Below are 16,647 nucleotides of genomic sequence, written 5' to 3' on the forward strand. Positions count from 1 at the left end.
AATACATAGAAGTACTCCATCCCAACTGTCAGCTTGGCTGCGTGCATAACAGATGGGGAAGACTGAACGGTTAATGCTGTTACTTAGCCTGTTGGCCTGGCTTGTGTGCTCCTAAGTGTTTGGTATTGTCTCAGAAAATTGCAACAAGCTTGTGTGATGATTTGACACTGGGGCTTAGACCTACTTTTTCATGACCTTTAGCTTTGCTGATTGCTTTGGAGCTTTTGTTAAACGGCTGATTAAATACCTCACCCTCCTTTTTTTTTTTTTTTTTTCTTTTTCTTTTAATAAATATGAATGATGCCTGTGTTCTATATCTCCCTGATTTCCTAAGAATGCCAGACATTTTCTCATAAAGGCATTAATTAGCAAAGGCTTGTGTGACTGACATTTTAGTCTACTGGCACTTTAGGTCCCAGCATCAGCAGCTGAGAATGCCGTGATGTCAGGGAAATGTGTTCTTGACTCCAAATAACAAATGGGATACAAATCTTGTCTCCTTCAGCAGATTTGCCCTTTCCTAACTGTTATGCCACTACAACAGAACTGATACGACAAGACATAATAATTTAAGCTTTGATTACTGACTGATTGTAATCCTTTATACACTTATTTGTTGAGATGAATTGGCCTGGTATTCTTAATCCCTGCGTACAGCTAATTTGTACTTGTAAACAGTGGGCTACAGGGGTTGAACCATCTTCATTGTGGTTCTTGAAATTAGGACTTTCGTTAACAGCAATGAAAAACAGAATTTTCTTATTTTGCACTAAGAGAATTAAAGGCAGAATGTCTTTTTTTTTTTTTTTTTTTTTTTTTTTTTCATAATAAAATGAAATAATACAAAAGGCTATGGGGGGAGATTTTATTCTGCCTCTAAAATATACATGTTAGTTCAACATGATTTTACACAAATTGACAAGAGGATTTTCATTATTAATAAGATGAAATGTAAGGCTTCTAATTAAGTGAAAAACAAACCACTGTAAACTACACTCAGAACACACAAACCTATTAGGTTTTGAATTTAATACTAAATCATTTATCTAACCCCCAGACGATTTGTTGCATGATCTTCCTTGATGATAATTTATTTGACTTGATTTGATCTTAAAGCTGATGCAACAGCCAAAATTTTTAGACCCCAGTGCTGAAATGTAGCTAGCTACTCAAAACGATTAGCAGGTAACAAAATGCCTTAGTACTGCTCTCATTAGTTTTGGGATAGTAATTTACAAGTAAAATGAAATGTCTAATATGATGCAAGCAGTAAATTAGAATCACACTGCTGGACTGTAAAAACAAAAACACCAGAGAGAAAATGACGATTACAAATTTCAGCAGGAAAAATGATAAATAGCCCTTACCCACAGGAGTTTTGGGAAACAAGTAACTAGCGACTTCTAAGTGATTTTAAAATACTAGCTAATGTGGAATTTGCCACACGAAGACAACTATTCAGAGAAAATCTTTGACAGGTAAAGGTGCATCTGCATAGAAATGATGCAATTTGGCTCTGTCTGAAGCAATTGCTGTTGCACAGAAAGCTATTTAGCAACTAGGAGCATTACACCTAATTCTGCTCCGCTACATACATGAAACATAGCAGACTGAAAGGTGCCACACATGCAGTTGAAAGCTGAATTTGATTCACAGGATGTATTAACTCTTCTTCACTGCAGTCTTTGAGTAGAAAATGGCTGTTCATAAATGGTGAACAAGTACTACCATACTGACTACACATTTCATTTATGCTGTCATGTTTTCACAGCTTCATAAATCCTCAATTTTTAAACAAATACCTGATAGTTCATATGTTCAAGTTTTAATAGATCTTGCATCATCTGGAGAAAAATATTTGTGTTGGTTATTATTTTTCTCCTTATATACAAAGATGCCACGTGTCTTATGACATCTTCTAAATAATATGGACAGAAAGTAAATGCTCCTCTTGGAGTTTCTTAAGTACCAAGTATGTACCAGTCTCCATATGGAATGACAAGTTATTTTTAAGTGTATAGTCTTTTGAAAATGCCAGCCTTAACACCAGCAAGAACCACATTATCTTGTTTATAGAAGTCCTAGGATTTGCACAGATGGGTCCAGATGATCAAGATCACACAGCAATAAACATACCACTCTCTCCAGTTTCATCTGGTAAAAGTCACCGGGCTATGCTTGTTTCATCTGCAGAAATGGGAATAAATGCTAGAAGCTCTTTCTCTTATGCCTTCCTAGCTTTAGGGTAGGAAAAAGAAATTTGTAACAATTTTTTTTTTGTGTGTGTGTGTGCACATGTGTGTATGCTAATACCTATTAAAATGTCCACATATTCAGGCACATCCTAAAGCAGACCTGCCATGAGGGCCCAGAAAGCTTTTTGCTAGCACGTACTACAAAAATCATTAGAGGACAGTATAGAAGATCTAAGCTGGGTCACAGTGAAATTACAATTGTTACTTATTTCTGGAGAACAAGTCCTACGAGGAGCGGCTGAGGGAGCTGGGCTTGTTCAGCCTGGAGAAGAGGAGGCTCAGGGGCGACCTTATCGCTCTCTATAGGTACCTCAAGGGAGGCTGTAGCGAGGTGGGGGTTGGTCTGTTCTCCCACGTGCCTGGTGACAGGACGAGGGGGAATGGGCTTAAGTTGAGCCAGGGGAGTTTTAGGTTAGATGTTAGGAAGAACTTCTTCACTGAAAGGGTTGTGAGGCACTGGAACAGGCTGCCCAGGGAAGTGGTGGAGTCACCGTTCCTGGAAGTCTTCAAAAGACGTTTAGATGTAGAGCTTAGGGATATGGTTTAGTGGGGACTGCTAGCGTTAGGTCAGAGGTTGGACTCGATGATCTTGAGGTCTCTTCCAACCTAGAAATTCTGTGATTCTGTGATTCTGTGATTATTTCATGTTTAAATCAAGCTTCAATTATTTCACCCTACCTGTTTCTTAGAAAGTGGAAGTTAGGCACATTAGATGAGATCCCTTCTGAGAAAGCCACTTGGGACAAAGAAGTAGACACAATCAAAGATGACCCCAGAAGAAAATTGCATAAAGCCAATTTCCAAAGTCAATCAGAATCACCAAAGTCAATCAGTCAATCACCTGAGTGTGTCTTTATTTGCCAGTATTCACATCATATTTGTCAGAACATTATCACATTGGTTAATTTAAATTTCTCTAAGTAGAAGATTCATGACATCAACAAAGACTGTGAGAAATGGAGAGGGAATTGGGGAAACTTAGGAAACTTGGAAACAGAGCCAAGAAGTGTGTTAGGGAGAGGATTAGTTAGCTTGCCAAAATTTCTGGTTTTCTTTTAATGCTGACAGGAGTTCAAACAGTTGTCCAAGCGTTAGTATCTCCTAAACAGTGAAGTCTACTACATTTGTTTAAGATCCAATTAACTCCAAAGGAAAGTGACAACAACCAGTTTTAAAGGTAATTTTTCCTTTTTTTTTTTTTTTTTTTTCCAAATACTTTCCAACAATTAAGTTCACATGCAAAAAGCTGATTCCACATACAGAAAGTAGTTTGAATTAACCAAAGAATATCCATTCAAGTCCCAAAACCGACAAAACCACATTTCACAGAGTAATCAATACAAATAGAGAGAGCAAACAAAATAGAAAACCACAGCTGCAAAGCTTCAGGTACGTAAAATGACTATTTTAATGTTGTGACGGATCCATACTTTGAAAATATACTATAGCATGTTTTCATCAAACTAATATGGAATTAAATTACCTGTGCTCTACAGGTAAATACAACTACAAATAGCTGGTGGCATTTTGCCTCTCCCCAAAATCAGAATAGTAATGGAATGCATGTGCTGAAAGACCATCTTTTTATTATTATTTTTTTAAACAGAAAGACAGCTGACAACACTAACTAATCTCACACACTGGAAACCCTCAAGATTAATATACGTTAGCATAAAATGATGAAAATAGGGTGTTGGGGTGTTTTTTTTTGCTTGTTAATAACAAAGGAAAGAAAACAAGATGTAACTGACATCACACAATTGGAGATGCTGTAGATACAATGTGACACATAATTATAAATCCCTCTGGGGATTTACAATTTGACACCCAATATGCAGATCTGCACATTCATTGCCAGAGCTCTGTCTTCACCTGCTGTGGACTGAAATGCCATGAAAGGTATGTCTTCATCTGGATTATAATGACAGTTTCAAATGAAGTCCTAAGAATTTAATAAGCCATGTAAACAGTTGAAAACAGTCATTCACTCTTTCTTACTGTCAAAACGTAAAAATAAATAAATAAATAGAGAATTTTAATTACTGCTTATTCAAATTAAAAGCACAGCAAAACAGAAGAGAAGCTCAAAAAATTCTAAAAGAGGGAAAATTCAGTCACAGACATTTCTTTATAGGCTCCAAGATTCTGTACAGAAATGAAAGCATGAAAACAAAATCAGCAAATTCAAGAAAGAAAATGAGCAGTGATGTTTCATGTCTAAAAAGTTCCACCAAAATGCTTTTTATAAATGCATATAATTAGGAGCACTGTTGGTAACATGACTGTAATATGCCCATTTTCGATGATCTTTGATTGACATATAAAAATAATTCTCCGATTTCTAAACAGGACTTGCAAATATAACCTATTCCCTTTAAAACTGTGCTTAGTGTCTTAAAATGTTTAAGGCTATATATGCACCGAATTTTAAGGAATTTCAAGTTGAAACATTAGTTGAAAACCATGTTATATTCCATAAATTATACAATGAAGAGGATACTAGTAGGAAACGTACATATAATGCAGCATGAATCTGTTTCTGTAAGACCAGCATATACTAGACAGTTATCATATGCTATCAGGACTTCAGACACAAAAGCTGAATCTGTTCTCAAAGTTGCACACTTCAGATATATGTATAAAATGAGTAAAATAAGCTAATTTGACAGCACTGATTTATGTTTTTGTGATGAGATTTTGATTTAAATACACAAAGAAATATAAATCAAACACATTGCTACCGACACAATAATGCACGACCAGTCAGAAGAGAGGTATCTTGAATTCTCAGCTGCGAGTCACATTTACAGAAGCCTATTTTATATTTGTTCAAAGAGATCCGTTATGTCATTTCTGTCTTTAAGTAACAGCAAGTCCAAACAATATTTGTCCGAAGAATTCAAAACAGACTTGGTTCTTTGGTTAACACCATGTGACTTAGATCAGACACAGGAATCAGATAGGAATAAACAGTCGTGTGAGGAGGTTTCTTGGAGAGGCAGGATGAGCAAGGGAAGGGGAAAGCTAAAAACTCAAAGAAATGCATTGTGTCAAACCGAACTGCCATTTGAAACCTCCTGTACGAGGAATCACCGGGTTAAGACATCTTCTGATTTGCAGTGACATTGCTTACATGTGATAACATTAGTTTCTCTACATATCGGTCTTGTACAAAAGAAACAAGGCACCGAGTGCATCGGTGGCATACAGGCAGTATAAAAGTATGCAAGAAAATGCTACATACCGTATATTTCATACACTTATTAAAAATGCGGCGAATGTGTGCTATCTCTATGCAATATAATGCTTCACAAACCCAATTCCTTATATCCCAATGAGAGAATGAATTAAAATGTGAAACACATTTTAATAATCTTGCTGATAACAGCACAATTCAATATTTGTATTCACTACGACCAGTTATTAGCTTATAGTCACCAGAAAACAAGTTCAAAATTACTGAAGATCAAGGGAACTATAATCTATAACTACACTTTTGGGACAGAGCCAGCAGCCTTTACTCATGACAGTCGTCCTGCTAAGAATGGAGAGGAGGCTCAGTTTTATCACTCTTCCTCGCGTTAATTGTACCTTTCCCTGAGTCACTTCAGGGAAATGGATGGAACTGCTTATGGGGAAAGGTTCTGCCCGACACGAAGGAAGTGCAGTTAAACCAAGACCAGAGTAAAAGGCAGTAGGTTCAGGCCCTTAGTCATTATATTAGCACTTTAGATTGTGTAACAGTGATACAGCTTGCTCATAGAGCATTTATTTTTACATTGTTAAATCATCTTATAGAAAAATAGGTAAGAAAGCTCTGTAAGAAAGTATATATACTATATAAGGAGAAATCTCTCCTTAAAAAAAGCAACCAAAGGGAAAATTGAATAAAAGGTTTCACTAATTACACTTTGTCATGAAAATCACATTAAAAACTGTTGTCATAAACAAAACAGTACGGAGCACTAATGAACCTTGTGGTTTACTGGAAAGGACAGCAAACTAGCTGTATAGTAAAAAAGATCATTGCTCTATTTCCTCCTTTTTTTTTTTTTTTTTTTTTGTAAATATTCCGTAATACATTCAACCGCTTAGAAATTTTCTTAAAATGTCATAATAAGCCATTTGCAAAATTCACCATCAAAATTTGTTCAAAGCCCTGCTCCTTGCTTGCACTATGGCCTAGAAATTACCTTACATCTTAAAGCTATGATAATGCTTCTAGTTAATTCTGAAAATTCACTCAAAGTCATGCTTTGGAAATGAACCAAAAGTTATAAAGCAATCCACTTTAAACCCTAGGCATGCAGTGAATGTCCATAGGATTTGCAAAACACAGCAAAAGAATTAACTCGATAAAACGGGCAAGACTCGTGTCCTCAGATATAAGACAAAAAGGATGACATTAATTACATCCCTGAATGTCCATGAGGTATTCCTTCAGTGGTATGGTAGTACTGCTTCTGATCTCCTGAGTAGGCTCCTCAGAGACAGGCAACTTTTGGACGCTTTGTACCAGCTCAACCAGTAAATGCTTCCAAGGAAGTGAATGAATGCTTCTTGCTATTAGGCTAGCCTTGCCCCTTTTCTGGACATAGTTGTTTCCTGGTCTTCATTCCTAAAGGAGCAATACTACCCATCTTCCTAACTCCTGGCACATTCCTCCACATACAGATCTTATTCTCTATTACATCAGCAAAACCCTGTGCAGCACGTATCAAACGTGCAAAAACCTGGCCCAGCACGTATCAGACCAATTTAATTCAGTCACACCATGTCAAATACCAACTAAGCTTGCTACCATTAATCTAATCGTGCCGTATGCAAGTAGGCATAATATAAACAGATACATTGGGTGCATAAGATTTCTGCATAGTCTGCAGAAAGGAAGAAACCCTGCTTGCAATTAAGGAGGGGCAGTGGTAAGTTCGTAAGGCTAAACTAATCCACATCACTGTAGGCCAGTTTGTACTCACCCTGCAAATAAACACTTATTTACCCTTCTTATGTCTACAAAATATGCTAGGTTAGCAGCCAAGGGGCTCCCACACAGAGCAACATGGGCAACGTTGGATGTACGAGCTCCCACAAAGCACACACCGCCTCTTCTCTAAGTAGGGCCCTCCAAGGACTGCGAGGCTCCTCGAGTGGAAGTGGAGTCACTGCAGCTACCTCAGTGTGAGGCCCTCTCTTGTTTTAGTGCCCTCACTCCCAGATGGCATCGCTTCATCAGGAATTGTTTCACTGACAAGCAAATGCTTCTATGACTTCCCCTTCAAAAACTACCACCAGAACAAAGTTGTCTGAAACCCAGCTGTGAAGTACTACAAAATCCAGCAGCTGAGTTAAATAGACCAAAAATACAGAGCATTCTTGACAGCTTGTTCTAACAATAACTTTGCTGAATATTCCAGTTAAAGCAATCAAGATGTTTGACGATTGCTTTAACATTTTTAATGTTCAAGCATTTCCACAAGCTGAGGAATAGAAGAAACAAAAATAAGAGATAATGATTAAATAACTAAGTATCCTGATTTATTTATTTTTTTAAAAACATCCATTCACAGTTGGAATCACATTTGATCGTGTTGCAGGTGCCCCGCTGTATCACTGCCCTACTCTACTGATCCCATTACACATAACACTTCAGGGTCAGGTCCCCACTCCTGTTGATGCCTGTGGGTTCTTCTTATTAACGTTAATGGGAGGTGTGTATGCACATCAGTGGGAGAGTTAAATGAATGATGAACTTTTACTGAGAATTCAGCTAAAGGAGGAAGTCAGTATGCCTTGCCGCTGGACAAGCCATAATATTAAAATCTGCTTTAGACAAGACAGCCATTTTTCCTCCAGAAAAGTGTGATGAATAAGAGTTTAACTGGACTCTTGGTTAAATGAAAGGGTAATGTGTTCATAGTTTCACATTGAAACGCTCAGGCCAAGAGGCTTCCCCTCAAAGATCATTCTCTAATTTTACCACAGACTTTTTGTTAGAATTTATATGTGTGGGAGCGATCTGTATTCAATCCATCACACCTTGCCTAACTTCTGCCTTTACGCTCAGACTCACTGCTTGGTCACTGTGTGGCTGTCCCTTAAGTCCTGAGCATGGAGCAGCACCACAGGGACCAAGCTTTGAATCCTACCAGTGCCATCCTCCTAAGCAGGGAGCAGAAGCATGGCTCTGCTTACTCTGTGCCTCCACAAATGTGGGAGACAGCGATGTCCTACACAGACCGTGGGCCCTCTCATCCTCCTGCACAGTGATTTCATACTTGTCTGTACAGATGGCAACCTTGCCCATACCACATACTGAAAGGAATGAACCACCTTTCCTCATAGCTATGATACTTTAAGATGACTTTACCTTTGAGAACACCTATGTGAAATATTCTAAACATTAAAGCAAATAGATTACATGCAGAAAGGATGAAATATTTTCCAGAATAGAATCTGTAAGAACTTCACTATTCTACAATTATTTAAGGCTACACTGTCAGAAAACTAATTCAAGAATTGTAATCTCTACACGGTATATTGGCACACAGAAAACTGATTAGATAATTTGATAAACTCTTCCAAGTACTAATTGTACTTTTGAACAAAAATAAGCAACAAAAACTATGAAGAAAGCACCGACAAGTCTGAGGAAAACATAACTGTCTCTTTCTAATTTGCTTCAAACACTTTGTTCTGTAGAAATTCTGTTCCATGCTTGAGATTTCAGTTAATGCACCAAAATGCACTATATGCTTAAGCCCCTATGGGGGCTTCTGCATCTAAGGCAGATTTCAGATAGGAAAGTATCGGTTCGCATAAAGCAGTAAGAAGAATATAATGACAAACAATGCATAAGAATGGGATCTACAAAGAAAGAACAACATGACAACTACTGATACTGTAACTAATTCATAAAAATCCCAGGGTGAATCCAATTATTGGTGTGACTGGTTTTGCATGGAAAATCCATATTCTACTGCCTGAAAATTAAACATTCATTTCCATTCTTTACACATTCAGTTTCCAGCCTTTGTACAGAATAAATCCAAATAAGGCAAACCTTCTTCCGCGTAGCACAAACTGGACCTGACTACTGTGGGAAAAGTCACATAATCTAGAAAGAGATTCTTCTTCCCAAATGTGCCCAATGCAGATTATTTTCAGTCTCTGCTATGTCTAAATTAAGGTTTCAGTGTCTTAGAAATCTGAATGATTAGATGTAAAATTGAAGTAATGCAACCCACAAACATAAACCCAAGTCATGACACTATTAGTTTAGTTTGGATTCTGTAAGAGGTTACTTGCTGCACCTTCCAAACTCATTTCTTCAATGGCAATGTTAAATATATTCTCCACTGGAATTAACTTCATCAGTTCCTACTGTTAAAAACTGTAAATTATTTTAAATCAAAATCTGTACAAAGAGACAACCAGTAAGAGACAAGTTTCAGCTTTAGGAAAGAGCGTTCAAACATCCACAAACAGAATGAGTAAAAACACTTCCACATCCATTGAAAGTTGCTTTTGATCAGCTTCTAAGACAGTTTCTATCATAGGAAAGCTATAAGGATTGGGAAAATCTGAGCATTTTCCTTATGCATATAAAATTAATGTTGATTATTATTATTATTATTAAATTCTACACTCAACATTACGTTTTACAAACCGAGCAACAAAAAGGACTAAAAGAGACAACTTGTAGCACTGCAAGATCATTCCTGGTTAAAGAGTTTTTGGATTATTCGTATTTAATAAATAAAGCTTCTGTAAATGAAGCAGCAATGTAATAACAGATTGAAAATCAGGCCTGTTAACCTTTAAATCTGAAAACCTGGCTCTGCAAATAAACCCTTTGGAAGGCACCAAATAAACTAAGAAGTGGAATTACAGTAGTCTTTAAAAAGGCCCTAGTGAACTTGTTAAGTAGTATGAAAATTTGAGAACCACATGAAACGTCTTTAGTATAGTATAGTCACTGTCTCCAATCTCACTGTACTTGACTATATACCCTAAAGCCAGGATGGTTCAAAGGTATTAAAAAGAAATATGAGAGAAAAAAATATAAATTGTCCTAATGATAATGGTCTAGGCTACCACTAATTCTCTGAATAGTATCCAAAACTTCTGTCTTCTACCCACCAAGTGCTAAAAAACAGTAAGACATCACCACCATTTATAAGAAAAACAAATTTGCTTGCTTTCCATACAGCAACAATTAAAATTTTAAATGAGACGTCATTACAGGCAAAGACAGTATTTGAATTGGGAAGCATTTTAAAAAAATAACATTTACTCAATAATCCACAATTTCAGTAATCTGACTTGGATTCAGCAGTCGGACAGTTAGTGTGATTCCAGTTAAAATATTTGGGACAAATAGGAATCTCAGAAGCACAGATATTTCCCTAATTTTAGTGGAAGCCAGAAGTGTTCACTGGTAAACTTTTTTTGTGATACTGTGGCTCCTTTTGTTCTTTGAAAGCTGCTGTTCCCAACCTGAATGTAAGCAAGGAAAATTTCTTTGTTGGGTGTGAATATTAATTCATTTGCTGGCAAATCACTTGGGGAAAAAAAAAAAAAAAAAAAAAAAAAAAAAAAAAAGAACTCACTAATGTTGTCTTCTCCAAGAAGAAAGGTAAAAAATTCTGGTCTGACCTGTACTTCCAACAAAGGGCATACAGTAATCCCTAACACAGCTCAGAAAAGACTCAAACGAACGTCTATTCCAACAGAAGTCACAATATTTCTCATTCATTCTGAGCAGTTCAACTGCTTCCACCTCCTTCAGTCTTTCAACCTAACTTCCAACTGCTGACATTTTAAAGAAATACATATATATATATATTTTTTTTAACGAAAAAATATCTTAGTAAAATCGTGCTCTATGAGCTTCCTACATTGGAATACACGAATACAGGAGGTGCTTTCAACAGAAAGTTACATAGTTTTACAGTACAACCTGTCTAAGGAGATTTGGAAGGGACCAAACTAATGATCTGGTCTCTTTGGATTAGGCAGAAGTACAGGCAAGAGGGAAAACCCCAATTTATGCCATATAGAGAGCTCGTTCCTGTCACAGACTGAAGAAACATTTATTTTATGTCAAAGTTCACCTGATGCCCAAATGCTAGTATTTTTCAAACCAACTGGATATCAAAAATGAAAACTTAATTGTACTAAGCTCCTGGAAAGAAACTCGGCATTAAACAACAGTATATTCATATATGCCATATTACTAAATGTTCTTCTCCACTGGTGGGCTTGGTTTTTGTGGTGGTGTTTTTCACTGTTGATTTTTTTCTTTACAGATCATCAACTTTTTCTTTTTTAGTGCAAATTATTGACCCTTAATCTGAATGCAGGCAGGTCAGAAGCTACAGTGTAAGAGCACTACAAAAAGTACACAAGAAGGAGCATACGCTAATTTGGAGAACCTCACATAAAATATTACTGAATTGTAAAACACAAAACAAACCCAAATGAATACAGCATCAGGTGGCTAGGGGAGGGACTGCTAACATGTTTGCATATAGCAAGGCTCCTCTAACACCAAGGATGTGCCTGATACTAAATGACGATTATATATTAAATCCCGCCATTTTGCATGTTGTGCACTTTAAAATGGAATGTTGATCTCATTTTCCATTTCCACAACAGATCTGTAGACTGTGACCGGAAATAATGATCATCTTGAAAGACAAAATTTCCTTAGAACCACAACCGCACTTTGTACCGTCCTTTAAGATTCTAGTAAAGTATGCCATCTACATACTTGCTGTCCTTTAGATTCTTTCATCTCAGTCCAGTGATTAAGTTCATCTTCTCCTGAGCTGTTAAGACCTAAGGAAATCCACCCTATCATCTCTTTTCGTTTCATGCTGCGTTTATTATATACAGACAATATGAGTGTCACATCTGAAAGCTGAAACAGTGCAACTTGGAAAACGAAGGTTTCTTTGTATACTGGATTTGGCTGTCCTCGACGGATTGAAGTTTTGCATTTGGACATCTCTTGCCCCATGGAGTTCAGCAGTGTTAGCTTAACATATGTATCTAAAAAATAAATCATAGTTTGGAATATCAGAAGTCTTAGAACAAACGTTTTTGATAATGAGATATTTACAAGATTCTCAAGGATATGGTGTATACCAGGCTGATTGAACACAGCTTAGATTAGACACATGAAGAAGATGACAATTAAGCAAAACAGTACAAACACAATAACAAAGTAATTAACTTCAGTACTATGTAAATGGGTTAAATTAAAGGTATACCTCATGATCCTTCTTCCCATCAAGCCCCTTATTTGTTCAAAACAAACTTAAATTAACACTTAGCAAGCTCCAACTAGCCACAACACTGTAAAGCATACCACTGAATTTTCAGAGAATAAGAATGAGGTAGAATAAAGACAATGAAGAGAAAAAGAATAAGAAAAAAGTTGATATGCAGTGATGATATCAAAACAGCCAGGATGAAATGCTTAAGAATAATCTCTGCATGGATGTGGTTCTCATTTTGGGCTTTATTTTATTCGTTTTAAAGACCAAAACATAGCAAGATGCATTCAAAAGGGAAAGTTTACAAAATAAAAAATAAAATTACTAATTTATAGATTCATGAAGGAATACACTTTGCCTTTACAGAAATCATTTTTACACAATTCAGTATGGTTGTTTAAAGTGCTCTTAGCAAGTACATTTAGGAAGCTGATGTGAGTGAGTGTGGCTAGCATACACAGAATGTTAGTATTTGGATATAAATACTTATTTTTAAAGCTCTATTTTCATTTGACTAGAAGCATCAAGCCATGCTCCTGCAGAAAGTTGTGCATTTATGAAGTCATAGTTATAACTTATTTTAAGAAACATGCCACTATTAAATAATCTTTTTTTTTTTTTTTTTTTTGCATTCTTTATTCCTGCCATGAATAATAGTGAATAATATTATTAAAAATTCAAGTTTCTGTAAAAAGAAACATTGCATAATTTCACTATGCAGGTACACTGAAATCCTGAAATCCCATCATCCATAATCAGAGATAAATGCAACTTGTGCATTAAAGAGTGTCACAAATAATAAACATATACTGTTATAAACCAATAAGGTAGGCAGCCGTGTATAGCTTTACTGCTGGCAAGTTTTCTTTTGCATGAAAAAGACAACATCCAATTAGTGTCTACAGGAACTCACCTCGGATTATATAAACCTGTCCACCTATCAAGTGTTTTAGACAACAGAACAGTCCATCTGACAACAGGGGGTGGAAAGCAGTAAAAGAAATAATGACCAGATGTCAATAGCTGGGTGAGAGAGGATCAAAGGTTAGAGTTTAAGAGGAAACACTATTCACTGGAGTGGAAGAGCACAAAACCTTAGCAGCATATATCAGGAAAAGGATTGAACAAAAGGATCGTTGGGTAAAATTTCATGAAATGACAATTTTGTGCAGTTTTTGTGTAATCTTTAACAAATTACACTGCTTATATAATGGGTTATCTTAGCACTTACAGCTACTGGGTTCTAAAGCACACTGAACACAGAAAGAATCATGCAGATGATCAGGTTACAGAAGACTGGGTTAAAATCACCGTATCCATTTTATCAACCCTTACGCTTTTTCATGCAAACTCCAGCATATTAAGAAAAACTGCACATGGTGGTTATACTTATACATTAAAAGCAATAAAATGAAAAATCACTGACCTGCAAACTAAGCTTCTTGTGCCCTTAGGTATTAGTTACAGCTACATTATTTTAACACTTTACTTCTTGAGTAGAAGGAGTTGGGCACAAGAATGACTCTAAAAGTCTACCCAAAGCTGAGGGATGCTTACATCCAAAATTAATGTATGAGTCTCTCTATTTAAATGCAAAGATCTCAGTTGTTAAAATTCATATATTTATGGATCTTGTGTGTGTGCAAATACGCATGCATGCATATAACATGCAAAAACTTTTCAACAAAATGTTAAGAGATACTAAGAAGCATCCTTCTTTTCTCAGACAAAATATTAATTGTCACAAAAAGAAAAGACAGACTCTATCACCAGCTTTGACTGCTTGCAGGATTTAGCTTATTTGCTTGTATAAGTCCCTAAATGAGTTACTAAATAAAATTTAAAATATGCAGCAGAGGAGCATAGACTACCAAGAAGCAGAAATGAAGAACTTAATCCTATTTGCTGCAGAAGCATTTCACAAAAATTGCATAGCTTTGTGATCCAGCATACAGGAAGGATCACTTGTGAGAAATAAAAATTGCTATCCTTTCTATTGGAGTTTCTCAAGACCTGAATGAAAACTGACCCGTGTATGCACTTTGCAGCACTACTAAAGATTTTGGAGCACTGATTGTTCAAACAACAAATGTGGTCAGAGCATTTTGCTATCAACCTCCTGGGCCTTAGTTTTCATTTTATGGAAATGGTATCACAGAGAACGGCTGTTATATGGTCACAATGCACTTGGCAGGGAGTTAGGAAATGGCAATTGCATGCATCTGGGTCCAGGAATTCACAAGAAATTCTTCTCATTTGGTGGGGGTGCACAAAACAACCAACAGAAGAAATTTGGATTCCACAATATTGTGTGCACTGTCTTACCAGACCTAGAAGGTACATTAGTTTCCATCTTTCTAGAAAGAAAATTCTAAACCCACATATGTAGAAGCAGAAGTGCACTGTTATTATTGTGAATATCAAAACTTTCTCCTATCCTTCAGAAAGGATGACAGAAGGTAACACACAAGAGTAGTTATTTGGAAACTTTTGTCATCAGAAAACCTACTCTCCAAAAAGAAGACAGAACATGCTATTACAGAGTTGTGTGTCATGTTCTATGCTGCTTTCTTGCATTCAAAGTAAAACTTTTGACCCTGGTGGTGTACGCGACTGTTAGCACTAGAGCAAAATTTGGGAATCAACTTACAGGGGAATAAACATACCTGTCTTCAAAACAAGCATGGACTCCCTGTTCCCAACTAATTCACATATTCTAAATGTTCAGAAAAACTTGACTTTCCCTAGAGATTCCAGTGTCTGTGGCTCTTCTTGGCTTTCCTCATCTATTTCTATGCTTTGTCTCTAAATAGGTGACTCCAGGGCAGCTACCTAATTATATAAAAGCATTTGAAATTCTTCTTTGGCTTTCCTTCTTTGGCCATATTAATGAATTCTGGCTCCATCAGTGTGAAAAGTATACAGAAAGCAGAGCAGAGTGTAGCTGAGCCAAACGTAATTAATGAATGGAATAAAACATGGGTCAGGAAAGAAAGAGAACATCAGTCTCAAGTTGTTTGGCTTACTTCCTAAAATGTGAACGCAATGTGAGATGTGAAAACCACTTACAAAACATCAGAAGCCTACTGGATAATCCAGTAGTGTCATACAAATCTGGGGATTAGAAACAGAAAGATAGACTAAAACCTGAGCCTCCAAGACTAAACCAAGAGGAACAGGTAGGTGTGTCTGGCTACAACTGATATAAATCAGACTCATCATCTAAAGAACAAGGAAAACAAAAGTTCATTACTAAAATTTCTCAAGCTTTTTCAAAGAATTAGAGACAGTAAAAATATCCTGTGTGTGACATTCCATCTGGCTGAAATTTAAAAGTTTATTTCAGACAAATGTATTTTTGAACAAATGCTTGAACATGCAGTTCAAGTCTTCGCTGATTATAAATCTTCCTTCTGTACAGTATATATGCCAAAGGTCTCCATTTGTTTCTATGCTGTCTTCATTGACATTCCTAAATTAAATATATTACTACCACGTATACACAGGCACGTAAGCAATTAAAGGCCGCAGTATCAAACCCTCTAGGAACAAGGGTAACTGTTCACAGTGTTTAGATTAATATTTGCTGGCATGTACTTTCTCTTTAAACACTAACTTTTTATTCTTGGCCCATGATGTGAGGCATTAGTAATTTAGCAATTAATCACTATGATAAAGGTAATTTATTACTCAGTCATCATGAAAAATTAAAGCAGCCTTGTCAACTTTCAATTAATATTTTGCATTTCAGATTTTTGCTATTTCCCAACTGACTAGAAATATAAAACATGAAACAGATTAGTTGATGATTGCTCTATTTCATTTTGATTGGGTAAGACTAAATGATAGGACTGAAGTCCTTACTACCAAGATCCCCACCAGTACAGAGGCATTAGAATGAAAAAAGATTTTCACTCACTGGGTGGTCTGTTTGCTGCCAAATTTTTGAAGTGGCTGCCTTTTATCACTTCTGCTGATAATCTTCCAGTTGTAGCATTATAAAGGAGGCCAATGAGGATTTCTGGAGCTGAGCCATGCACCAGAGACTGACAAGAGGAGGTGCTTTCACTGCAGGACACTTCTGACATGCTCATTTGAGAGTCACAACCCTA

At 36.5% G+C, this 16,647-nt stretch overlaps 1 protein-coding gene across 5 annotated transcripts in view; it reads right to left on the reverse strand.

Moving 5' to 3' along the window:
• Positions 1–3,092: 3,092 nt before the first annotated feature.
• Positions 3,093–16,647, reverse strand: part of SYT14 (synaptotagmin 14) — a 90,083-nt gene continuing 76,528 nt past the window's right edge. For 3 of the 5 annotated variants that reach the window (XM_084512298.1, XM_084512296.1, XM_084512294.1), the window contains 3 exons: positions 16,455–16,644; positions 13,449–13,505; positions 3,093–12,308 (listed from right to left, as the gene is read on the reverse strand). In XM_084512298.1, coding sequence (XP_084368424.1) covers positions 11,995–12,308; positions 13,449–13,505; positions 16,455–16,644 — 561 coding nt within the window. In that variant the 3' untranslated portion in view covers positions 3,093–11,994. The remainder of the gene's footprint in view (positions 12,309–13,448; positions 13,506–16,454; positions 16,645–16,647) is intronic. The other 2 variants (XM_084512297.1, XM_084512295.1) reach the window with 1 other exon arrangement.

This window comes from Aythya ferina (genome assembly GCF_964211825.1).
Source record: "Aythya ferina genome assembly, chromosome: 3".
In the NCBI taxonomy this organism is placed as follows: Eukaryota; Metazoa; Chordata; class Aves; order Anseriformes; family Anatidae; genus Aythya; species Aythya ferina.